The sequence below is a fragment of the Diadema antillarum genome, unplaced genomic scaffold (assembly GCF_040938485.1).
Source record: "Diadema antillarum isolate AM-2024a unplaced genomic scaffold, OU_Dant_1.0 seq00000427_RagTag, whole genome shotgun sequence".
Lineage (NCBI taxonomy): Eukaryota > Metazoa > Echinodermata > Echinoidea > Diadematoida > Diadematidae > Diadema > Diadema antillarum.
Window position 1 is genome coordinate 1 of NW_027271408.1, and position 25,833 is coordinate 25,833.

At 39.0% G+C, this 25,833-nt stretch overlaps 1 protein-coding gene across 1 annotated transcript in view; it reads left to right on the top strand.

Annotated features, from left to right (window-relative positions):
- Window positions 1-2,488: 2,488 nt before the first annotated feature.
- The window catches only part of LOC139732493 (tRNA (32-2'-O)-methyltransferase regulator THADA-like), a 39,822-nt gene continuing 16,477 nt past the window's right edge, over window positions 2,489-25,833 (top strand). The window contains exons 1-16 of the mRNA XM_071643356.1: window positions 2,489-2,537; window positions 7,439-7,545; window positions 9,351-9,481; window positions 11,108-11,301; window positions 12,805-12,853; window positions 13,192-13,376; window positions 13,686-13,777; window positions 14,421-14,429; window positions 14,917-15,164; window positions 15,554-15,740; window positions 16,257-16,326; window positions 17,332-17,525; window positions 19,568-19,729; window positions 21,213-21,566; window positions 22,364-22,519; window positions 24,897-25,007. Of these exons, the coding sequence (XP_071499457.1) occupies window positions 2,489-2,537; window positions 7,439-7,545; window positions 9,351-9,481; window positions 11,108-11,301; window positions 12,805-12,853; window positions 13,192-13,376; window positions 13,686-13,777; window positions 14,421-14,429; window positions 14,917-15,164; window positions 15,554-15,740; window positions 16,257-16,326; window positions 17,332-17,525; window positions 19,568-19,729; window positions 21,213-21,566; window positions 22,364-22,519; window positions 24,897-25,007 (2,298 nt within the window). The remainder of the gene's footprint in view (window positions 2,538-7,438; window positions 7,546-9,350; window positions 9,482-11,107; window positions 11,302-12,804; window positions 12,854-13,191; window positions 13,377-13,685; window positions 13,778-14,420; window positions 14,430-14,916; window positions 15,165-15,553; window positions 15,741-16,256; window positions 16,327-17,331; window positions 17,526-19,567; window positions 19,730-21,212; window positions 21,567-22,363; window positions 22,520-24,896; window positions 25,008-25,833) is intronic.

Consider the following 25,833-nt stretch of genomic DNA (forward strand, 5'->3'; position numbering starts at 1 on the left):
GGCAATTACTGGCAGCAACATCAGGAGAATGGAATAATGATTAAATGCGAGCGAGCGAAGAGAGCGAGTTTGAAAATTTTGACATTTTACAGTCCCAAAACTGCCGTTTGTAGCTATATTTTTCGCTTTGGAAATTAAGGGGGCGCATCGGGCGAAAACTGCTGGCAATTACTGGCAGCAACATCAGGAGAATGGAATAATGATTAAATGCGAGCGAGCGAAGCGAGCGAGCTTGAAAATTTTGACATTTTACAGTCCCAAAACTGCCGTTTGTAGATAAATTTTTCGCTTTGGAAATTAAGGGGGCGCACTTGGCGCAACTGCTGTCAGTCACTATTAGCAACATCAGGAGAATGGCATAGCGGTTAAAATATGCGAGCGAGCGGAGCGAGCGAGCTTGAAAATTTTGACATTTTATACACTCCAAAAACTGCCGTTTGTAGCTATATTTTTCGCTTTTGTTCGTCCCACTTTATCGGGGAACCATCCCCCCCCCCCCATCGACGCCTCTGCATAGAGGGTGCTTTTGTTAAGTGAAAGATCTGCTGCACACTCTTTGATAAATTAATCTTTGATAAATTTGGGAAATATACGTCAATGTCAAGTACAAAGTTTATCGAAAGGGATCCTGTATAGCGGAGCTTTTGCATGTTTATGATTGCAATACAACGATCTGGTGCAGAGTTCTGGCGATTTTTCGACAATTTTCCATTAAGAAAGTTCGAGATTTGTCCTCATCTCGGGAATTGCTTGGGGGATAAATTATTTGTCTGCCTAAACACTACCGCATTTGCCCCCCCCCCCCCCCCCCCCCACCCAATAGATTCGACGCCCTGGGGGGCGTTTCATCAACGAGTTCGTCGGAGTTTTCACCGACGAATTTGCTATCAGCCAATCAGACGCAAGGATTTACACTGACAACTGTTAAAAGCTAATGAAATCCTTGGTCTGATTGGCTGATAGCAAATTCGTCGGTGAAAACTCCGACGAACTCGTTGATGAAACGCCCCCCAGATCTTCCCTGGGTATGCCCATAGATGTATATCCTGACTGAGTCATTAGTCACTGTCGTTTCTCAGGAATGATTCAGGAAATGGAGGGGGTTCAATATGGCGATATAGTTTTTGTTATTGTTTATTTGTTTGTTTTCGTACATATTTTGCAGATGGTTCCCAGTTACTCGCGTCATAGCATGTTTAGGCCTACATGTAGGCCTATATTGACGTTGTCAACGTCTGAGCCAGCAGTGTATGTCAATGTTACTTTCTTCGCGAGCGAGCGAAGCGAGCGAGCGCTTGAGAAAATTATGTATACATTTTCCTACAAGATAGAATACTGTTCAGCTCTGTTACCTGTCTGAAGGCCGGCGTACGAACGTCATGCAATATGCCAAAATTGATACAATCACATTTCTGCTTCCTCCATTTTTTCCCCTCAAAATTCAGGGGGGATGATTGTACAGGCCATCCCCCCCTCCTCCATTTCAGGGGGGGATATATCCCCCCACCCCCCGGGATTTACGCCCATGCCTAGTAGGTTCAAATGAAATCTTCTTGAGCTCTTTTGTGGGCCTTTGAAAGAGCTATTTCTTTAAACTTCACACTAAATTAGCAAAATCAGTGTAGACGAAAAAGATCATTAACAAAAGAAGTCTATATGAGAGTCAGATTTGTGTGAATGTCAAACGTTATCTTTGTTTAATTCCCTACGGATTAAAGTCAACATTATTTTTCAAAGTAGGCCTAAATAAGCACACACACAAAGAAGAGTGAAACACAAATATATGCCGAAAATGAAATGATTACGTCAGTGAAAGTTTGTGGAAAGTTAATCTATTCAGAAATTACTTTATTTTTTCTTTTCTTGTTTTTGTCATAAGTTACCCCCATGTCGCAGCCCAGATGTCGCAGGCATCAACACCCCATCCAGATGAAAACTCGGAGTGTGACAAATTTACGATGTCAGTCCATCAGAACATCATCTACAAATGAAAGCTTTCTTTAAAAAAATCGCCATCTTAGTGACATCAATATGAAAAAAAATGCTTGACCATCCTCTTTCAGAGGGAATTATAATGATACTGATAAAACTTCTGCTAATTCAGTGTCAAGCAAGTGGAAGAAATGTTTCCTTTTTCATTTAAAAGAAAAAGAAAGAAATTTAGCATAATTTCGTTCCGGCGTGATATCATAAATCATTTGAAGTTCCTGTCCACAGTGGTGACACAATAGACACATAGATTTCATCAAAATCTTTGGGATATATGCACTAACTCCCATCACACACATCTCTTTATTTACCGACGTACAGAGATTTCCGAATTCTCGCTCTTTTCAACTTGCTTTTTCCGATTCCACCAAAGATCCTATCTTTGATTTCACTTTGTATCAAGTGGCGTACCATATATTCAGGTCGGCAAACCACTACTGTATCCCACTGTCACTGATCCCTGTCAACGCGGTAGCTTACTTTTTTTTTTTTGAAGAACATGGATTCTCTCAAGTTGCTACTAAGCTACTTCAAGCAGAGATGTAGAGGTAAGAATAAGGGGCCAGAATAAGAAACACGATTCACGATTCTAGGAATGATCTGGCTCATTGTTTTGAGTGTCTTTCACCGAGGCGTATTCGGCGCAGTCCCATATGTAATGAATGAGGTTGGGTCTTCCCCATGTAGAACCTAGGCCGAGGCCGAACTGAGAAGCTAGTCCGACCAGACGCCACGCACGTGCACGTGTGGTGGTTGTATGGCCCGAATGGCTTGATATTCCACAACACACTTCACGCGTGTGACCAAACTATATCCATACATGGATGGAGGAGAGGCTGGATGTGGCGTGGCCTTCACCACATCGACAAAAAATATAATTTGACTTTAGTTTACACCACATAAATTTACTACTATCATCACCAAGCCGAGCGTTGTGGGACCGGACAGGTTGTGGGACCGGACGCGTATTGTAAGTGCGTGTGAGTGCGTCTGTAATGTGTAATGAAAATGACGCAGTGAAAGTGTCACAACATGACAAGGTGTTACGAGTTATTTATGCACACATATCGTCGCTGGGGCGACAAGACCTCGTATCTACAAAATGTCAAATGTTCAGGAGAGCCAAAAAACATGGCGGCCAAAGCACTATAGTGAATGGGACAGCCTTTCCTTTGACATGCCGTGGTGGCTTCATTTTTGGAGTAAGACAGTTTGGATTTGGACAGGACATCACTTAAACCGATCTTTCAGTCAAATCATGACATGCCACCTTGCATGAATGGCAAAGCAAAGAAAATAAGTTCATTTTTTCATAATTTAATTCTACACCTAAACAGCTTAATTTTTGGGGGTATGTTTTTCCCTCATTCTTCATTCTCGTTGTTTGTTTAAATAATCTATGAGATGGATGTACCAAAAGGTACCGGTACTAAAATTAAATTAATAACAAAATTCTATTCTTTAATTGATTAGGGGAATATCGATTGAGTAGGATCAGTGGCAATGCCCTGATGATGGAATTGTGAAATTGGAATGGACCAAACCAGGGACCTTGGGTTAGGATTAGAAAGTAGATCTAAGCTCTTCTTTAATAATGAGAAAACTTGCAGTTAAGCAGATGGAACATTTGTGACAAGACCTACAAAAGTGAGGAGAAAAGACAATGAAAATGAAGTGGAAACCATCTTAAGAAAACCAAGTTGTCCAGAAATTTATAGAATGTCAGAATTTTTATATGATGTAGACTACAGTGCATTGTGTGCAAACCTGTTTCTCCCACAATTCTCTGAGAGCCTCCAATGCCCCCAAACGAGATTCATTTTTGCAAATTGACTTAGAACTAACAGGATGGTAATCCACCTTCACAAAAGCAGTCAAGTGGTACATCACTACATGTTTCCCCCTTTCAACATCGAACAATGCAAAATATCAATCAGGCACAAGGTTTGAATAGAGCTTGAGTTGATGGGCTCACAAACTCTTCCATTCAACACAAAAGAGGCGCCCGAATGGGGTCAGCAAAAATCTACTGAGCTCGGCCTTGATTGCTATGTACATGTACATGTACATGTCATCTTCATACAAGTTTTACAGCAAAATAAGCACAAACTATATTGGAAAAGGGCAAGTAATACTGCCTATATGTAGCTTTCATCCTGAAAGAAAAGGGATATATGGCCTCTTGGGCTATTGATACATCTACAGTCACATACATGGCTGTGTCCAGCAACTCTGGCCATGGATACTTTATAACCACACACTTGTGGCTTGATGGAAAAGATATGTGGCTGTATTTGCTGCCTTAAAAAAAGGTCTATGAAGAGCTGTGTGCAGCAAAAAAAAAAGACATTTTTATCTTAACCTGTTGAGGAAGAGTCCCAAGTATACTTGGGCAAGTGTCTATGGGAAATGTGTGTTGTAGTAAAATCAGCCTGTCCTCAACGGGTTAACTAGCTGGATCTTATATGTCTCTCTTGAAACTTGTCAGATGCTTTGCATATATGTAAACTTAGCATATCCCCTAGAAACTGTTACCAGTAATTACAAAAATAAGTGAAGATATAATTTATTTACCGTTTGAGTCTTGATACACTTTGAGTCTTGTTATTTTATTGATGCATGTAGAAGGGCAGTACGTGCTAACTGAACCTCTTGACAACAGTGTAACAGCATATTACAGTTAGTATGCACCAGATCGCATGATTTAAAGCTGAAAGATGCTTAAGCTCGGGGGGGGGGGGGGGGGGGGGGAACTCAGTGGGTAAGACCATGGACTATAATTCTCGCTATCGCCAATGACGTAAAAAGTACCCGGATGTGGCTTTTTCGTCAAGATTTAGTGCACTTGGTAGCAAGGGCACTTCCGATGCGGGGCATAATTTGCACAACGCTAGCGTGCGCTTACGTGTACCTTACCTATAGCGCCGCGCCGACCACGGGTACTAGTACAGTAGGCCGCTATATATACCGCCAGAGCCAGCGAGTGGCCAGGCCTGTCATACTCGTACACTGTAGAATGTAGTCCCTGCCGGCGGCCAGCCTTGCATATAGCATGCACCACTGCATGCAGCGCATAAGCTAACACATAGTTTATACCGGTACAGCATACTGCTTGATCATGCGATCGAAGTGCACATCACAGATCAGTTATCTCTGCATATGCTGAAAATATGCTGGAAAATATTCACCCTCCTGGATATACAGTATATCGTCATGGAATGCCCATCTTTTTTTTATTTGTTCTCTGTCGAAATGTCGCGAACACAATCGGGAACGAACACTGATCTCGAACTTATCCTGTCTCCGAAGCAACTTCTTACCAGTAAGTACAGTACGTACAATGTACGTAGGCACTATAGGCCTAAACGCCTACTACCTAGCTAGTGCTACTACCACTACTAGTAAGTCGCGCGTGCACGTACTGCGCTGTGGAGTCACCCGCAAACTTCAACCACGCGGCCACGTCACGTCTCGCATGCCAGTACAATCCTATTTCTGCAGATTTTTTTTCATTTATTGTCGTGCGAACAACACATGGCAGCTTCGCAGCAACAACCAATAGTCGTATTAACAGCAATTTCTTAAGAATGGAGAAATTTCAAATCATATTAAAGCTGAAATTCAAGTCGAGAAAACTGGAAGTACACGTAGAATACAGTCGGTTGTGTGTGTAAATAGCATTAGTCACGTATCACGCGCGTATGAACGGAAGTGACTTTGCTACCGGACTATCCCATAATGCACCGTAAATGACGCTTAAATGAACATCCGGGTACTTTTTACGTCATTGGCGATAGCGAGAATTCATGAGGTCCCTGGTTTGAGTGCCCTGGTGTCAGTGGTTGTACCCCTAGGCAAGATCAGTTATCTCTACCATCTTTACCATCATTGCCTAATCAGTTGGAGTTGAAAGCCATCAGTTCCATTGTTGCCTGCTTACAATCATTCAATGCTTCCTGTGTAGTGGCTGTGAAAACAGATCTTAATATTTACACTAATACAAAAATCATGATTCAGTTGTACTACAAAAATCATAATTTATAGACACAGTCTGCTTCCATCTGCTGTGTTATGGGCCAGACACTGAAAAGCATTGTTGCAAAATGCAGCTTTACTGAATCTTTGTACAAGCTTAAAGCTGTTTACCTTTGGGAACAGTGATTTTAAAAATGTTCAAGATATCTCATTTGATGCATTAGTGTAGGTCAGTTGTATCACAACAATCCTACCGTATAAAATTTTCGCATTAAGGCCTAAAATATAAGGAGATATACATCACTGTTTTTTTCTCAATAAATCATAACTGCAGATGGTTTAGTCTGGAAACATTTTTATTATAACTATTGTTCACATTTTGTATATTTAACAATACTTGACGTCGATTATACTGATTCAAATTTTTACATTGGTTGTTTCTATCCCTAACTCACATTTTAGAACTATTTTGAAGCACTAATGCGGGGATTTTGTTTCATCTGCAAATGGTAAATTATGCCTTTAAGAACAATGGTTAGAATACATTGTCAAAGAACTCTGACCAAAACTTGATTTCTGATGAAATGTGTCTTTATATTTTCTGGAAAGGTTAGGAGTATTTTAGCTGTAAGGATATGAAAATTTGATATTACTGAAGAATTCTGGGACTGTATTGCACAGAGGAATTTACCCTTGGCAACCACAACTGTACTTTGTAAATACCAGGGGATTTTATGGACTTCCATTGCCACCATTCATGTGAGAAGGGCAAAGGGACAGTGAACATATTGTGGTGTAATTTGCATATAATCGCAAAAGAATAGACATATCAGGGAAATTACCCCCTCCCCCACCCAAATACTGGTTAGTGATAAGGTTAGAGTAAAGATTAAGGATAGGGTTAGGTTTAGGGTCAGAGTTTGGGTTAGGGTTAGGATTAGGTTCAGGATTAGGATTAGGGTTAGGATCAGGGGAAGGGTCTGGGGTAATTGCCCAGGGGGTAGTTGCCCTAGACCCAGAATAGATCAAGTAGATTCTGAGTAACATGAAGAAGCAGATAATGATCATAAATTTCCATTCGTGGCATGACTCTTGTGAGCTGTATTTAGTGTATAGATGCAGCAATCTACTTGAAGGAATGATAAAGCTCATACTGAAAGGAGTGTGCAAGTGTAAGTAAGACCAGATTATTACATTCCAAGAATATGATTTGTGGTAAACCACACTTTTGTCTTATCACTTTCATCACATGTGATATTGCTACACTTGTTAAATGCCACCTGCCCATTTGGTGACTTATGCAAAATTACATTACCTCTGTTCAGATGAGAAGAGTAATTATGATTCTGCATAAATTCCATCAATGATTTGCTTTGCTTAGATGCATACTTGAACATAAAGTGAAAAGCATTACCTTTCAGTATACATGTGTATCTTCTGAAATAACCAAATTTTTTTCTTTATGTCCCACCAGACTTTCAAAGTAATGACGATGATGTAGATTTCATATTACAATGGGCAACATTTCTGGATGAATTGGAGCAGTGCCATAGCAGCCAGCAAGTTTCAAAAATAAAAGAGGTGAGTTTTGTAGAATATATTTAGTGCTTGATAGGATAATAAAACAAGTGGAGAACAAATCTACCTATACACCTTAATATCCAACTGTTAACAGGGAAAATGACAATGGTGCTGCCTGATGGAAGAAATGAAAAAATGCTTTGATTTGTATTGTCTTCTTTCTTATACCACAAAATGTTAACTTGAACTCGAGTAGGGGGAGGATCCTTTGATCCTTTGAGGATCCTTTATTCGTGCAAGTGTTACTGCACTCTTATAGTTATGACTATAGTGCCCTCAGTTACTTGTTTGTGGATTGCTAGAAATATGATGTGCTTTCATGTGATGGCAATGACAATGATTGAATTCAGTTAGTTTAATAGTGTTTCTCATTTCGGGGGATCTTTTTTTATGACGGATTGCTGTCTGTTTGATCAAATTTGGAATGGACACAGTGGCAGCCGACCCTGAAAATTATGAATTGAAATTATCAGTATTCACTTCATATGGCAGGATGCATGGTATTAAGTGTCATCAGTCACTCATCCTGTTCTAGTGATACCATGCTGTGCTCAGTAATAGATGTCAGAAACTTTGCAGTGACAGCACGCCTGAGTTCTAGCCAGTTTATTATAGAAAAACAAGCAAAAACAAGGCAAAGTATATGGGTACCCATGACCCCATCAATTTGATATAAAATGATGGTCTCTGTGTCATCATATGTTGAGATAGTTCAGTGCAAGCTGAGTTCTGGTTATTACAGTTGTGAACAGTTGGGCCACACAGTGCTTGGGACTCAGTTGGAACTAAAAGTGACCTGTTATTCTAAGACTCTAAAATATAGAAACATCCTGAACCCTGTAACCTGATCTTCTGCTTTACTGAAGAATGCTAAGGAGGAACTCATGTGGAATCAGACTGTTTTTGTGGACACAAAAGTTGCAGTTACTCTGTACTAATGTGTTTATACTGAACCACGTATTTTGAGGGTCTTAGAGTTAGCAAGAGTATTGTTAGTCAATACATCAGTGCATTCATATAGTTAAGATCTATCCACGGCATGTAGTATACAGGCATGAAATGTAGGCTACAGACTGAAGATATTACTCATGATGGGTACTTGCAGTGACTTGCTCTTTCACAGTAGTTACACATACTTACCCATATATTCTGTTCAAGCAGCACTTTTGTGTGTTAGCAGGGCTCGACATACATAACGTAGTAGGTAGCCTGGTGGCCCGGGGCCACTGGAAATTGGTGTCAAGCCACCAAATTTATCTTTTGGTGGCCCATCAGGCAACTATCAAAGATTGAAAATGGATTGTTACTTTTGCTTGTTGTTGTTGTTGTTGTTGTTGTTGTTGTTGTTGTTGTTGTTGTTGTTGTTGTTGTTGTTGTTGTTGTTGTTGTTGTTGTTGTTGTTGTTGTTGTTGTTGTTGTTGTTGTTGTTGTTGTTGTTGTTGTTGTTGTTGTTGTTGTTGTTGTTGTTGTTGTTGTTGTTTTGGGGGGCACTACATATCTTTTTTCAGGCCACCAGAAATTCAGATCTAAAGATTTTAGCAGCCCAAATGAGCCACTAGAAAAAGAAGCTAGGGTCGAACCCTGATGAGTATAATGTATAATAACAGAGCCCTTGATGAGCTGAAAATGAATGAAGAAATTACTCTGTAATGTCAAAATCTTATAAATAGTGGTAAAGTAAACTCATGACTGTTTCTTCTTTTTTTTTCCCCATTCTGTCTTCTTCCTGTCTTCTCTCTTTTCCTTTCTGCACTTTTCTTTTCTCCTCTGTCCCGTGCTCTTCTTCCCCACCATTTCTGTTTTAGTTTGGAGTGCAAGTCAGGAAACTGGAATGGAAGGCAGTTAGTACGGAAGAGAGGGAATTACTGTTTGACTTCCTCACGAGACTACACATGGTTGTCGATCCCAAGGGAATGGCTTGCAGAGCCATTGCCAGGTAAGCCTTTTTAGCCAGTTTGTTTGGTGGCATGAATTCTTTTATGTGTCTCATGGTATTTATGTCAAACTTGGAAAAGCAGAAATATAGTTATTTTTGTGTGTGTGATAAAGATGAATGAATTACAATGCAGTCTGGAAAGATTTATCATCGCTCAAACAATTACAACCGACTACCGAAGTCATCTTTTCATTCTGAATGTATTCGATTTCTTCCATTCATTCAAGCATACTTTAATGGATTTATTCATGTGTGCGTATAGGTCATAGTCTAAAAAAGAATGTGTTCAATGCAACTTTGCATTACTCAGGGGTGAATTCTACCACATTCAAAAGTTCTCTTACAGATGAAATAATTATGCCTCCGCCACGAAGTGGTGCCGGAGGCATTATGTTTTCGGGTTGTCCGTCCGTCCGTCCGTCCTTCCGTCCGTCCGTAATGAATTTTGTGGACAGGGTAACTACCAAAACCTTTTGAGGTATCCTAATGAAACTTGGCATGTATGTGTATTAGGGGGTGAAGTTGTGCCTATCAACTTTTGGGTGCACATGCTCAAGGTCAAAGGTCAAAAGGTCAAGGTCAAATGCTTAAAATTTTATAATTTCCCCCATATCTATGCAATGCCTGAAGATATTTTCTTGAAACTTAGTGTATACATGTACTACCCAATTAAGATTCTCTGGTGAAAGTTTGGGGTCATGAGGTCAAAAGGTCAAAGGTCAAAAGGTCAAGTAAAATGTTAAAATTTCACTTTTTTCTCTGTATCTTGGAAATTGTTCAAGGTATCTTCATGGAACATAGTGTATATGCATCTACTGACTGGCAGTGGTTATCTAGGGAATTTAGGGTTCATGGGGTCAAAGGTCAGGGGTCAAAGGTCAAGGGCAATACTTCAAAATCTTACTATTTTCCTTATATTTATGCAATGCCAGCAGGATATTTTTTTTTTTAAAACTTGATGTATGCATGTCTAACCCAATAGAGATTCTCTGGGATTTTTTTTTTTTGCCAAGAAGGTCAAAGGTCAAAAGGTCAAAGATCAAGTGAAAGTGCTGAACTTACTTTTTTCTCCATATCTCGGAAGTGGCTCAAGTTATCTTGAAACTTAGTACATGCTGAATTTATGTATGTTCTGCCTGACAGTGCTTCTCTTATAAATCAAAGGCCAGATGAAAATGATAACAAATTACTGTTCAATACAGAAATTGCGCTTTTTCTCCATACCTTGAAAATTACTCAGTGCATAAACTTATGAAATGGTCAAAGTCAAGTTAAAGTTCTTAAATCCCCAAGTACATGCTCTCCTATTCATCCAATTAAACATAGGTCAAGGAAGGTAAACATTCAATACATTTGTGACAAACATGTCATTTTAATATTTTGCCAATTTTGTGAAAATGTAATCACACATTGTCCACATGTACTATAGACCTATTAGGAGAATCATGCATTATGGCGGAGGCATACCAGTCGCCATAGCGACATTTCTAGTTCATTTTCAAATAATTACAAGAAAATGAAAAGATTGAAACAGCTTGAATGATACTAACCTACTGTCACATTTACCAACAAGATATTTTGCATATTTTGTTGAAATTTTCATTAAAAAATGTTTTGTTGTTACAGTATCATCCAAGGCATTCCACAAACTTTCTCTTATGATGTCCTGAAAAAGTTGGCTTCTCTTTTCGGAGACTGTGTCATGTCCACAGCATCCACCTCAGACCGAGCGGCGATGCAGCATGTCATTGCTGTGGTGGCATCTCACCTGGAAAACTTTCCTCTTGGGGAGGAGTGTGTGAAAATACATGTCACATCAAGTAAGTGTTTGAATCTTGGTTTAAGAGTTAAAAGAGACTCTAGTAGTCCCCAATATTCATAGAATGTGTTTGTGGTATAAACAAATGAACTTACGATTTAGCAGCATTCAGGATCAACATACACTTCCATAGATACAAGCCATTTATACCCAATGCAGAAGTTGTACATCCCAGTCACATTGTATGAAAATGCTTTTGGAGGGGGAAAAAATGTCAGTTGTTCCCCAGAGCCAGTGCACTGTGAGTTTCAAGGATCATTTCTCTCTCAGGTGATAAAGGTTAGAGGACAAGTCCACCTTCATAGACATGTGGACTAACTGAATGCAACAATATTAGTAGAACACATTAGTGAAAGTTTGGGGAAAATCGGACAATCCGTTCAAAAGATATGAATTTTTGAAGTTTCTGCTCAGTCAAGGCTGGATGAGAAGACTACTATAGCTTGTGATGTCATATGCGTACAAAGATGTAAAGAAAATAAAAAGAGAATTTCACAAATCTTCACTTTTTGAATAAAGGGTACATTTCTTCGACTTGTTACTGACATATGATAAGGGTAATATTATTCCCCCTGCTTTCTGAAAGAGAGAAGTTAAGTGTTCTTTTGTTATGCGAGAAAAGTCAGAATATGTTGAATTTTCTTTATTCTTTCTTTATATCGTTGCACACATGTGACATCACAAGCTATAGTAGTCTTCTTATCCAGCCTTGACTGAGCAGAAACTTAAAAAATTCATAACTTTTGAACGGATTGTCCGATTTTCTTCAAACTCTCACTGATGTGTTCTACTAATATTGTTGTAGTCACTCAATCCACATGTCTATTAAGGTGAACGTGTCCTTCAATGGTATCATCCTATTAAGGTACCTTTAAACCAGCAATGGAAAATAATGTTACAGTCTGTGGAATGACATATTATGGTTTAGGCAATGATTTATCATTGAGGGGCACAAGAGGATTGTTGTATCCAAGTTAAATCAATCTTCAAGCCCTTAATCTTCAAGGTTAATGGTATCATCGTATTAAGGTACCTGTAAACCAGCAATGGAAAATAATGTTACAGTCTGTGGAATGATAGATTATGGTTTAGGCAATGATTTATCATTGAGGAATGATTTATCATTGTGGGACAAAAGAGGATTGTTGTATCAAAGTTAAATCAATCTTCAAGCCCTCTAGTACTCTTTTGTTTGATATTTTGTACACTCAAAAATAAAAAAGTAAATAAAAATAGGAGTGATATTGAAGTAATGTCTTGTTCAGTCATGTGGCCAAGATGACAAGTATAATGTTGACATTTCATCACTCTAGAGGATTTGCTGATATTCGAACTACCATGTAGTTTTCTATTATTTACTAAGAGTGTGCTTATCGTGTGCGAATCTCTCTCTTCAAATCAACTTTATTCAAGTATGTTATGTGCTGTACGTTGATTTTAAGCCAGTAAAAATTACCCGATGTGTATACAAAATAAGATTTGTCAAACACTCTTTTTCTTTCAGTTCTGTCATTCACAGAGGAGTCCTTGAACACCCTCTTGCAGCATACTAGGTAAGAATTTATTGTTTCCATGATTCATTGTTCTATTTTCCGTATTTTTCTGTCATATTTAAAAAGAAATATGAGCATTATATATCTTTCAGATGTAACAGACTAATACAGAAAAATTGAACAAATGGACTTATCATTAAAAAAAAAATCTAATTACTTTGTCTTTATAATTTCTTATACAATCTGAAATGTTGTAGTTGCTGTTATGATTGCAAATATGATTTTTACCTAGCGGGAAGAGCTGTTTCATTGTGATTATTTTGATTGTTATCAGTTTACTGTCACCAGTGCTGAGCTATGTTTTATTTATCATTTGTCTGGAATTCTGTTGGGAATAGATCACAGGGCAGTGCGGTAGGCCAGACACAGGCCATGAACCAGTGTTTGTCCGTGGTGAAAACTAGTATGACTGTCATCCAGAAATCTTACGGGGTCCTGCAGGAAAGGATGGACTTGCAGTCAGACTCGGTCACTGCACCCCTGGAACAGATCCTGAGGTTGCTGACAGCTATCTTGAAGACTGGTGAGTTAAGCAAGGATTTCTGTTGTGTTGGAACTCATAGTCACAAATACATGTTATGCATTAACCAGTGTCTTTATTGATGATGATGATGCAGAATATTATAACTATTGGATGGATTGATTCATGACAGCAATTCTCATAATATTTATGTGCTGTGAAGTCATCTTTCTCCAACAATAAACTTTTATTTTATTGTTTAGAACTATGCTATAAAACCAAAGTGTCAAGAAAACATATTTTGTGGACCTGTTTGAGTGATGTGTTTGACAAATTTGTGTTTGTTTTCCTGTCTGGTATGCTGATCTGCAGACACATTTCTGGCTGACTGCCAAGCTGCTGCTGGAATGCTCTTTGCTGTCATAGTCAAGGTGTTGAGCCGTCCACTGGAGAGAGTAGAGCTGGTGAGTCAATTTGTTCCCCCTGAAAGATTCTGAAATGTCCGGTAGACTCATACAGGACCAGCCTGGTTTTCCTGTGGGCAATGGGTTATGTATCAATCCAAGTGCATCCCACCAGGAATCTGGCCATGAGGATGTGTAATGTCTAGAGACTAAATTATTATTTTTTTTTCCAGTGGATGTAGTTTAAAGGAATTGATTCCTGCTTGCACATGATGTGAGAAGTTGGATGTCACCCATCTAGCTGATAAAGCGTAATCTGGATGATATTTATTGTAAATGATTGTGTCTGTAGAGAGAGAGAAAACAAAAACAAAAACAAAACAACAACCAGCACTTTCTCAGAGTGCTGTGCTATGCTCATAAGTCACTATTTCCTGCAGTGGGCCACTGATTTAGGTCATTACAGTGCTGTATTCAAGGACGATCAACCATTTACACATACACAGAGAGCCACCTATCGTCTGCTAGAGTATCCAGCTGTTGAAAGATTTTATAATGCACAAAAGAATGATTTGTTCAGGTGTTCTGAGGCAACTATATGGCTCTGTTGGCTTTAGAGTTTGTCTGTTCTTTTCATGCCACCATGCCTTTACTTTTTAGTGGCTTTTCTTAAACCTGTCTTATATGCTTGTTAATAACACAGATGATGCAGGTAGGTTGATTCTACTAACATTTTCAATTATATTGCTTAACTAATATATAACCTGAGCATGTTAGTATGTTGGTTTTTAGCATCAATACTCCAATGGCACCATCATTCAATTAGTCCCAAATGAATGTGATTTAATAGTGAAGTATGTCAAACTCGATGCATCTCACTCATTCTATTTCAAAATCTTGAGTTTGATTTTCCATTCGCTTCCCACCTTAACAAAATGAATGCTTGAGGAATTCTAATCAAAGATACTTAGTTGATAGAGGCAGGTTAACTAGTGGATAGCTCATCAATGAGTGTTCAGACTAGATAGAATGACGGAGTGATAATTTTGGAAAACTTAATGTTTGCTGTGATAGCTACCTGAGACATAATAATTTTATTTGGATATTTTGTAGTGAACAAAGCTTCCTACTCTTGTTATGCCAATGTGAAATTATTTACAAGCTCTTTCTTTTCACCCCTCCTTTACATGATTTGCTAGATTTCATCCAGCCTGTACCCACACCACATAGAACACATTTCCACCAACACATCCCATCGTTTCGTAAGACTCCAGGGGCTCCTGTCATCCCTAGATGTCTATGCCAGTTCTCCTGCCCTCTCCCGTCTCTACATCTGCCATGGCTTCCTGGTTATGCTAGATCCAGGGGATCTCCTGCAAGATCTTGGGACAGAGGGGAGAACTTTGCTGCTTGGTGTTCTTTTCCCAGAGATTTATAGTCTTAGTCACGGGTGAGTGTTGTCAACAATCACTGGTCGAGATCACACATTGAGATCTACTGTAAATGCCAAACATTTCACTGGGTTTATTTCCATTAATTTTGTGATTAAAAAAATTTGCAAATTTAACAGCAAACCAAAATATCACCATCTGGTTATGTGAGTACTATTAACTATGACAATGAGTCTTTTTTTTTCAACATTTATGTATCAGTTGTAGGGCAAACTCTACTGAAGTTCAGGGGTCAAATCTAAGGGTCAAAGTCTGACACTCCCTTGTCTTTTGCTTCTGGATCATGTAATAGATTAATGAAACTCATGTTGTGAGGCCTCAGTTAGAAGTAGTCCTTCAGTGTCATATATTGCAGCACAAATCTCTTCATCATTAAACTCAAATCAATCTTTCTGTCTAACAGTGGTTCCCTTCCAGCTGCAAGGACTCTGTCCCAATGGGTAACAGTGGCCATAGAAGCACTGACAGCCAATGATGTGTCCTCCCATCTGAAGGGGGCCCTCTCTGGCCACTCTCCAATATCCCAAAAACTATTGGACTATGTCACAACCAACTGGGACCACCCTGTTGATGTAAGTTCCAGAATTCTGCACCAGTAGCAGTGAGGAATATTCAGAAGATAAATTATTGATATTCAAATGTTTAAAAGAAAAGCCATTGACTGAAGAAAAGCAAAGACCCTCTTGTTTCAAGAAAAATGTAACTGTTGGTATGTTCTTCCCACTGCTGGTAAGTTTAGGATATATTGATTGGCATTTTAAGGAATTAGTCTGCATACATTTTTGATTTTGGACTGGATTAGTCCCTATTTGATATTGTAGACATATCAGCACACAAACAGTAGGGCCTATGTCCCTCTCCTATAGATACTTACTCTCATTAACTGTGGGAAACCACTGTTTACTCAAAGATGTAGAGCTGTCTTTTTTTGTTTTTGTTTATTCATACATGTGCATACCGAGGTAAGTGAGTTTTGTATTGCAATGCAATCTTCAGTTTTCTTGCGTACCTATTCATCAAGTATCGTGAATTTCTTTGCCTGAATATAAATGTTAAATGTTTTATTCTGTTAATCTCTGCAATCTCAGGGCCTGAGACACCAGACCAAGTCTATCTTTGAAGGTTTGGTGAAATTGCACATTTCAACTTTACATGGAGGTAAGTCTGAAATGAGCTGACAGAATCACATGAATGAATCTACACAGCTGTGCTCACACATGGCTAGGTACAATCTTTGCATTGTATTCAATTACAGCTTTGATTTCATCTCCACAGTATCCTGACAATAATTTGTTCCACTTGTTAATCTGATCAATGTGGATGCAAATACGAACAGATACTACAAATAATCGCATTTTCTCTATATCCCAACAGATGGTGATACTGTTTACTTCAGCTGAGCTTAAAGAGTTACACAAAACTTTGATATTGAATCATGACAGAAAAAATGCACACAATGAAACATGATCATAAGATATTTTTAGATTTGATATCTTGATAGATTGTAATTTCTAGTTGAATTTTCTGTGTTCCATAGAACTCAGTTCTGCTCATTTCATTGTATGCATTGAGACAATACATTCCTTTGATTGCCAAATGTACTTCTACGTTGCCTTTAGCCAAACTATGTGTATGGGAATTATTTTATGTAATCATTGCCTCATATTCTACTCCATCTAAATCATAATAATGTGTGGAAATGTATTTCAAAAACTGGTTTGTCATTATTTTGGGATTGAAATGGATTTTAACATATCGGTTGCAGCTGGTAGAGTTGTGTTACTTTCACAGAAATTTTTTGCAAAATTCTTGTAGAAAGCACTCAATATTTATCAATACAAAACTGAAAGGGCAGAAGAAGGTTGCGTCATTGGGCATTGATAGAGTCATGCAATACGCCTTAAAAAAAGCAATGTATTCTTCTCTGTCAGCTATTAATCAGTTGAAGACCAGTCCCGGGTATACTTGGGGCTGGTGTCCATGAGAAATGCGTGTTTTAGCAAAATCAATCAGCTTGTCCTCAGTGGATTAAATTGGGAAATGTCAGCAAACTCATGAAGCTAATATTGCAATTGATTTCTTTGTTGTTGTTGTTTTTCTTTTTAACAAGATATTGAAGCTTGTTATTTGTGACATTATGATCTTTATCCCCTACGTAAACAGCAGCACCCTATCTGGACCCCTTCCTCTTGAACACCCTTGCACGGCTTGTGGCCACTGATCGGCACACAAGGGGCAAGTACGCCCCTCTTGGGTGTATGGCGGAGGCCGTGGGAGCACAACATGTGGCAGCCCTGTACCCAGGATTACTGGCCCAGCTCTTGGATGTGATGGGAGAACACACTATGGCCACACATGTGAGTCAAACATAGCATAGTGTCAGCATGATAAATAATTTTCTGGTTTGAGATTTACTAAAATAGAAGTGAGAAAGTGAGTCGCTTCATTAAAATGTCAGTACAACATCAGTCATATTTTAGATACAACCGAGACTCCATCTCCTATCTTCTCTTAACCCATTGAGGACGGACTGATTTTGCTACAACATGCATTTCTCATAGACACTTGCCTGAATATACTCGGGACTCGTCCTCTACGGGTTAAACAGGAGATTTGCCTGCCTGGACCCTAAGCAAACTGGACACTCGGATCACACAAAACTTAACTCAGTATCATGTACAGTATACGCACATCACTAGAGTGAAGCATGGCGTTCCTTGCCTGTGGCATCCAGCTCTACGGTTAAAGATATTCTCTGTTGCCATCTCCAGCCTTATTTTTATGCCTCCGCCAATGAAGTGGCCGGAGGCATTATGTTTTCGGGTCGTCCGTCCGTCCGTACGTCCGTCCCGTTTTGTTTTTGTCGATATCTCAAGAACCGTGTGGTGGTTTTACATGAAACTTGGTATGAGGGTATAACCTGGGGGGATAATACTTTGTGTAGATTTTAGGGTCACGGGGTCAAAGGTCAAAGGTCACAGGTTATTTTGTGAAAAAAGGTTGAAATTTCATGTTTTTCTCCATATCTCGCAAATGGTTCAAGGTATCTTCATGGAACTTAGTATATATGCATGTGCCGATGGGCAGTGATTATCTAGGGAAGTTGGGGGTCATGGGTCAAAGGTCAGGGGTCAAAGGTCAAGGTCAACTCCTCAAAATATCGCTACTTTCCTTATATTTATGCAATGCCTGAAGGATTTTTTTAAAACTTGATGTATGCATGTATAACCCAATATATATTCTGTGGGAAGTTTCTTGCCAAAGGTCAAAAGGTCAAAGGTCAAGTGAAAGTGAAGGATTTTTTTTTTAAACTTGATGTATGCATGTATAACCCAATATATATTATGTGGGAAGTTTCTTGCCAAAAGGTCAAAGGTCAAAGGTCAAGTGAAAGTGCTAAATTGCACTTCTTCCTCCATATCTCAAAAGTAACTCAAGGTATTACTAGTATCATGAAACTTACATATTTATGCATGTTCTACCTAACAGTGATTCTCTTTGGAACTGTGAGGTCAAAGGTCAAAGGCCAGGTTTAGATAATACTATTTTACCATTTGATACTGAAATTATACTTTTTCTCAATACCTTGAAAATTACTCAATGCATAAACTTATAAAAGGGTCAAAAGTCAAGTAAAAATCATCAGTTCCCCCAAATACCTGCACTCTGACGTTTTAATCATTCATCCAATTGAACCTAGTTCTAGGAAAGTGAACATTCAGCACATTTGTGGCAAACCTGTCATTTTAATATTTTGCCAATTGTGTGAAACTGTCATCACACATTGTCAAGACATTGTACTATAGACCTATTAGGAGAACCATGCATTATTGCGGAGGCATACACCAGTCGCCATAGCGACATTTCTAGTTTAACACATATGACCGAAAAAAAGGAAGAAAACAAGTTGGGTGGGAGAAAGCTAAATTTTAGCTGGAGCAAATACTCCTTAAGCAGGAGACATACACCTAGAGGAGGGGAAAAAAAGAGAGTAACATGTCAAGTTAATATTACCATGTTGGATCTCCTCTTCATTCATGACACAAAAAATGCTTCCATTGATTGAGTTCTGCTTGAAATTTTTTATTTGTAATGAGGTCTGTGTCCTTTATCTATTAAAGAAAAAAAACACACAAACAGAACTACCAACAGGACCAACAAACTCTGTGGAAAGCAAATGTAAAGTAAAGAATGTTGTTCTCTGAATTCTAACTTGGCCTTCCCCATGTTTTAGATTTGTGTCAGCAATTCTGAACTCAAAACATGATTAATAGGTTTATGACCTCATACCTTGTATCAAGACAGGGAGACTGAACTTTTAACTTGTCTTAATTTTGCATATTCTGTAGCATAAGTATAATGTTGCATTCTTTCTCATTTTCATCTGCTTGCTTTTAAGGCTTGTGAAGTCATTGAGAAACTCTTTACCCAACACAAGAGAACACTACAAAGGGGTGATGGTGACTCTCTTCTGGAGTGGCAGACAACTTGGGTGGTTCCTATTCTGCAGGAGTTGAGTGACCAAACCAAACCAGACAAACAGAAGGGTTTTATCATTGATGTGAGTGTGCTAGTATCCTGCAAGCCATCTGAAATAACACAGAACTTACTTGTGCCTTCTGGCTGTGTGTGTCTGTACAATGTATTGAATATAACATGCTTGTAGGTATAAGTTTACACACACACGAAATACAAAAATACAAAGAAAAATAATAATAGTAATGCAGTTTCTAAAGGAGGAAACAGGACTTGACTTGACAGTTGGTTTAAATATTTCTCAGTGAAATTTGAAACACCATCAAAAATGGGTAGACATCCTGTGAAGCCCGGATGTCATTGTATGTGAATTGCAGAGAAAAGATAATTAGTGCTGTTCAAGAAGGAATATTTTTTGAATAGGAAAGAGCCCGGGTAGTATTTTTTCTAACTACTTGCATAGGCAAACCTCAGGCTGTATCTGCTTGAGATATATGATTCATATCCCAGCATATCAAAATCAAAGTTATATGGTCTTTACTAACTTAATGATTTCTTTCTGTATGTAAGCACTTGTAATTTTTATGTGTATTTGATTGCATTCTGTTTTTATTAATAAATGTTGCTTAATATACAAATGATGCACAGGATAGAGTGCGTTAGTGTAGGCGTATAGTGCACTCGAGGGTATTTACAATTGTGAATACCCGAGAGTGAGCTACGCCTCCACTAACGCCACGAAATAATCCTGTGCATCATTTGTTTTATAAAATGGATCGAAAATTCGAAAACTAACAACATTTTTCAGCGTTTTTCACGTACCTTTGTGGGTCAAGACGTCCGAAGATGTTCGTCCCAAACATTTACGCACGTTGCACTCGGAAATCCCGCACATACAGTATAACTAATGGGGGGTTGGGTTTCCGGACACTCAAGTTCCCGCATGAAAACTTACTTATTTTACTTAGAATATGCACCCTTTACCTTAAAGACTTGATATAGACTCCTCATATAGGCCTACTAGACAACATACTCTGAAAACGGCGTGAGAATTAACCTGCTAAATCGTTGGATTTGCCCTTCAAAGTGACTCCATGTACGCGTCCGGTCCCACAACGCTTGGTCTACTGTACTGTACAAAGTGTACGTATAGTAGAGTATACGTACGCCACACATGTTATGCACTAGGGAAGGCCGGCCGGCAGCCCGAACTAGAAGTTGTTTACAGGATTGACAGCGCGTATGCATGCAATTCAAAGGAGCCGCCGCGCGCACAGACGATCGGCAATAGGATTTAACCAAAGAGATTATAATCTCTTTGGATTTAACACGCAGTGCAATGGGACTGAGTAACCAAAGCACACGTGACTCATTTCAGCGCTTCCTATTGGCTACATTCTTGAACCCATTTTATTATATGTAATAATTCATGTTATTAAGAGTTTGTGGCCACTTGTTTGAATGAAAGAGAGAATGATGCATTTTTTAATTTGTCAAGGAAAATATCATCTTATCTCTCTCACTCTCTCTTTCCCCTTCCTCATCTCCCTTTATTTTTTCTCCTCTAGTATCTCATTCCCAAACTATTAAAAAGTAGCCCCGAGAGCCTGGTATTCATTATAAAGCACTTAAGCGGTCACGCTTTCCCAAGCACAAACAACGTAACTGTGGAAAGTGGGACTGTTCCAGGGGAGGAACGTGGAACGAACTCCAAGGTCCCAGATGCGGGGAAGCTTGGGGCACTCCTCTCCTGCCTCAAGACGGCCAGGGTATTGGGGCTTCTTCCTAGCAGCAGTAATGTGAGGATTGCCACCAGCGACTGCAGGCTTGGGGAGGGAGGAGTGTCAGGAGGAGAGATGCTATGGAAGGGTCTGGTGCCAGTGTCTCTGCTTCAGCGAGCTATCTGCCACTCGGTTAACCAGGTATACTATTGTATTTGCATAGTTTGATACTTGTATGCTAACTTGTAGAATTGTGCATTGCAAGATTTAACTCAACACCACACTACCACCAAATCAGATATGTGACCACTCTGTTTGCCTTCTGTTACTTCTATTCCCGGAGCATCATTATCATTACGGATCTTGATTTATCACCACAGTACAGTACCAAACACCGCTACCAACATCTCAATCCTTGTGGTCCCCAAAGTCATTTTCTTTCCAAGTTCATCTGACGAATAGACCTTGTGTACAAGTGCTTTATCAGAACCAACCTGATTTGGGAATAAACCACTTGCTGTCTGACACATAAGCGAGGCATTCATGTGCAATTTCTTGTCTCAGAGTCAGTTTTAGACATGCAGGCCAAATCATGTTTCATGAATTCCAGCCTTTGGGGTCAAAGGTCAGTGAAATGTGCAAATGATGTCAAATTCTATAGAAGCTAGATGGGATCACTAAATTCACACCACAAACAGAAGTAACTTTGCTGAGACAGTCTACATATTGTTATACTGTCAAATTGTCACTATGACTTCCCTCAATCATGACTGGACTCCATGAAGTCTCAGGTACATCTCAGTTACCTGCAGTGCTATTTTTTTTTTTCTTAGTTTGTTAGTTGTGTAACTTTCCACTGTTTTTCAATTTTTTTTAATAGCAATGTTGAACCCTGCCACATCATATCCACATGGAAAAGTAAAAACAAACAAATAAACAAATTTCTTCATGAAGTCAAAATAAATTCATGCTTCATTCCACACTCATGTTGTATGTAGATCCGCTTGGATGCCATTGGTCTGCTGTGTGACTCCAACAAAACCACAGAGGGCGTGATACCAATGGAACTTGACCTCCTCACCATCAGCATTCCCTTTAATCTCAGCAACCCGTCTCCATCCTTCAGACAACAGCTTGTCACTCACATCAAGAAGGTAGATAGAACTTGTTTAATTTGAATTAAAGTCGCCCAAGCTCCCCATGCATGTCATATGGAAAGTTTGTTTCGCTTTGTATTTCTCTGTAGAATGAAGTATGGCCATGTTCAAACTGGCAGCATGTCATCTATGAAAGGTAGAATTGGTGCCAGCTACAGGTTGCCTTCACATGGTGCTTATCATGGATGATACATGTAGGACTCATAATTATCGAACAACAAGCTGCACTCAGTGGTAAAATCTGAGAGTATAGTGCATCACATGCTTTGACCCTGTTTAATGAATAGTGAGTGTTTGCGTAAAACATCTGTAGTAATGGTGTGCAAATAATTTGATGTGTTCTTATACCAGAAGTAATTTAGTGCTCAGAGGGTCAAACTTCACCACAAGCTTGTTGATACCTACATTCACTTAGGCCTGCTCACTGCTGCTTTGTGAGGAGTGCAGTTATTCATGACCTATAAACCTAATATTTTTTATGCCTCCGCCACGAAGTGGTGCCGGAGGCATTATGTTTTCGGGTTGTCCGTCCGTCCGTCCGTCCGTCCGTCCGTCCTTCCGTCCGTCCGTCCGTCCGTCCTTCCGTCCGTCTGTCCGTCCGTCTTTCCGTCCGTCCGTAATGAATTTTGTGGACAAGGTAACTATCAAAAGCTGTTGAGGTATCCTAATGAAACTTGGCATGTATGTGTATTAGGAGGTGAAGTTGTGCCTATCAACTTTTGGGTGCACGTGCTCAAGGTCAAAGGTCAAAAGGTCAAGGTCAAATACATAAAATATCACTATTTCCACCATATCTATGCAATGCCTGAAGATATTTTCTTGAAACTTAGTGCATACATGTATTACCCAATTTAAATTCTCTGGTGAAAGTTTGGGTCATGAGGTCAAAGGTCAAAGGTCAAAAGGTCGAGTGAAAGTATTAAAACTTCTTTTTTTTCTCTGTAAATTGGAAAATTGTTCAAGGTATCTTCATGGAACATAGTATATACATGTACTGACTGGCAGTGATTATCTAGAGAATGTAGGGTTCATGGGGTCAAAGGTCAGGGATCAAAGGTCAAGTGCAACACTTCAAAATTTTACTATTTCCCTCATGTTCATGCAATGCCAGCAGGATTATTTTTTTTTTTTTACACTTGGTGTATGCATGTGTAACCTAATAGAAATTCTCTGGAGAGTCTTTTTTTTTCTTTCCTTTTTTTCGCTCAAAGGTCAAAAGGTCAAAGATCAAGTGAAAGTGCTGAACTAACTTTTTCCTCCATATCTCGGAAGTGGCTCAATTTGTCGTGAAACTTACTGCATATTTATGCATGTTCTACCTGAAAGTGATTATCTTATGAATTTTAGGGTCAAAGGCCAGATGAACATGGTAACAATTTACTATTCAGTACAGAAATTGCACTTTTTCTCCATACCGGTACCATGAAAATTACTCAATGCATAAATGTATGAATGGGTCAAAGTCAAGTTAAAGTCCTTAAATCCCCAAATACATGCTCTCCTATTCATCCAATTAAATCAAGGTCAAGGAAGGTGAACATTCAACACATTTGTGACAAACTTGTCATTTCAGTATTTTGCCAGTTTTGTGAAAATGTAATCACACATTGTCCACATGTACTATCTAGACCTATTAGGAGAATCATGCATTATGGCGGAGGCATACCAGTCGCCATAGCGACATTTCTAGTTGTAGTTAGGAGCTTTGCTTATAACTTCAAGGTAGCTAATTGAGTTATGTTCACATTGGATCCTAGGGGTTTTCTAACAAGGTCAGCTTAACTTCAATTTGATTTGAAGTAAGCTCTGTGTAATAAATATATCACACTGTATAAAGAGTCCTTACATCTAACTGATGTGCAGCAGGTTTAATCTGTCATGTCCATTGTACCATTGTATCACATGTATTTTTCTTTTCTTTTCTTTTCTTTCTTCTTCGTTTGTTACTGTTAACGTTAATTTTGTTAATGTTATTGTGTTTTCTAGTCTATTTGTATGAGTAGCAAAGTGCGCTTAGAAACGTCAGTATGAAGCGCCATGTAAATGCAATTATTATTATTATCATTATTATTATTATTATATCCTATTGTACAAAATGATACTATCAGAACTTCCTGGGGACATGGCAACTACTGGATTTAAAAAAAAAATATGTCTTTGTCAAGTTTTCAAGAGCATAATTTTGAGATGATAAGGAAATTCCACCTCAGTCATAATTTTACAAGCATCTGTGATCGGAATGTTGCATAACAAAGTCGTGAAACTCTACTAAAATCAAATATACTCATAGACTTGTTGGTATCCACCTTTTCTCACATTTGTATTGGTTTTGTCTCACGGGAATGTCAAAACTTGTTTTGTGCTTTGTTTTCAGCTTCTTTTGCGCCTCAGGGAGAATGGTAGAATACTTTTGAAGAACAGCAGTAAGGCAAAATCAAGCTTGTCAGACAAGAGCAACTCAACAGACATGAAGGCTCAATATCAGGTAAAGTGTAGAATGTGTGAAGTGTGTCCAAACAAATGCATGGGGCAGAACCATTCTTTGACAAATGAGTTTCTGTTCATCATGCAAGTTTTGCAGTGCAGTTATTTTGCCGTCAAGGTGTGTGTCACTGTAGATAATGATGTGCACCGTTCATCTTGAAAAATCAATCAGGTGTTTTGGAGATTGAAGAGATATGTGACCCGCTACAACAAAAGGATCCTAAAGTCGCTGACGGCCGAGCCGAGAAAATCGAGTTTGAAGTCACATCATAAAAATAGTTCAAAACAATTGGATTTCTGTTTTTGGCAAGATTTTGTAGTCTAATGTTTTGTCCATCATCTGCCGAAATTTCGAAGCTAAATGAGCAAAGGAAAGGCAAGAAATTAGCGTTTTTCTGGGCCATGATTTTCCGACTTTCAATGTAAGAGAAACGTGTCCGAAGATTTGGATTTAGCACCGCAGCTAGACTCCGCCCCTAGCAACGAGGGAGTGATCTTATTGGTCAGTGCATGGCATCCTGATTACCGATTGGTTGTGCGTAGACCGCTGGCGCTAAGCTTGACTGAACATGGCGGAGGTCGCTAGGAGCGTGCCTTCTATTGTCAAGCGGTGAAAACTGTCTCGCCTCCCCATGACCATGATTGCGTCGGACGGACAACTTTGAAGGCGTTTTTCTCGAAACTCTGATTTCCTCAACCACTTGACATGCGCTGATTAAATCATCGATATCTCCGCAACCGAGTACTTTTATGAGTTGTGCTATATGTGAAATTAAAGTAGAAGAGTATGGGAATAGCATCATGCCATTTTCAGAAAATTGTCCTCC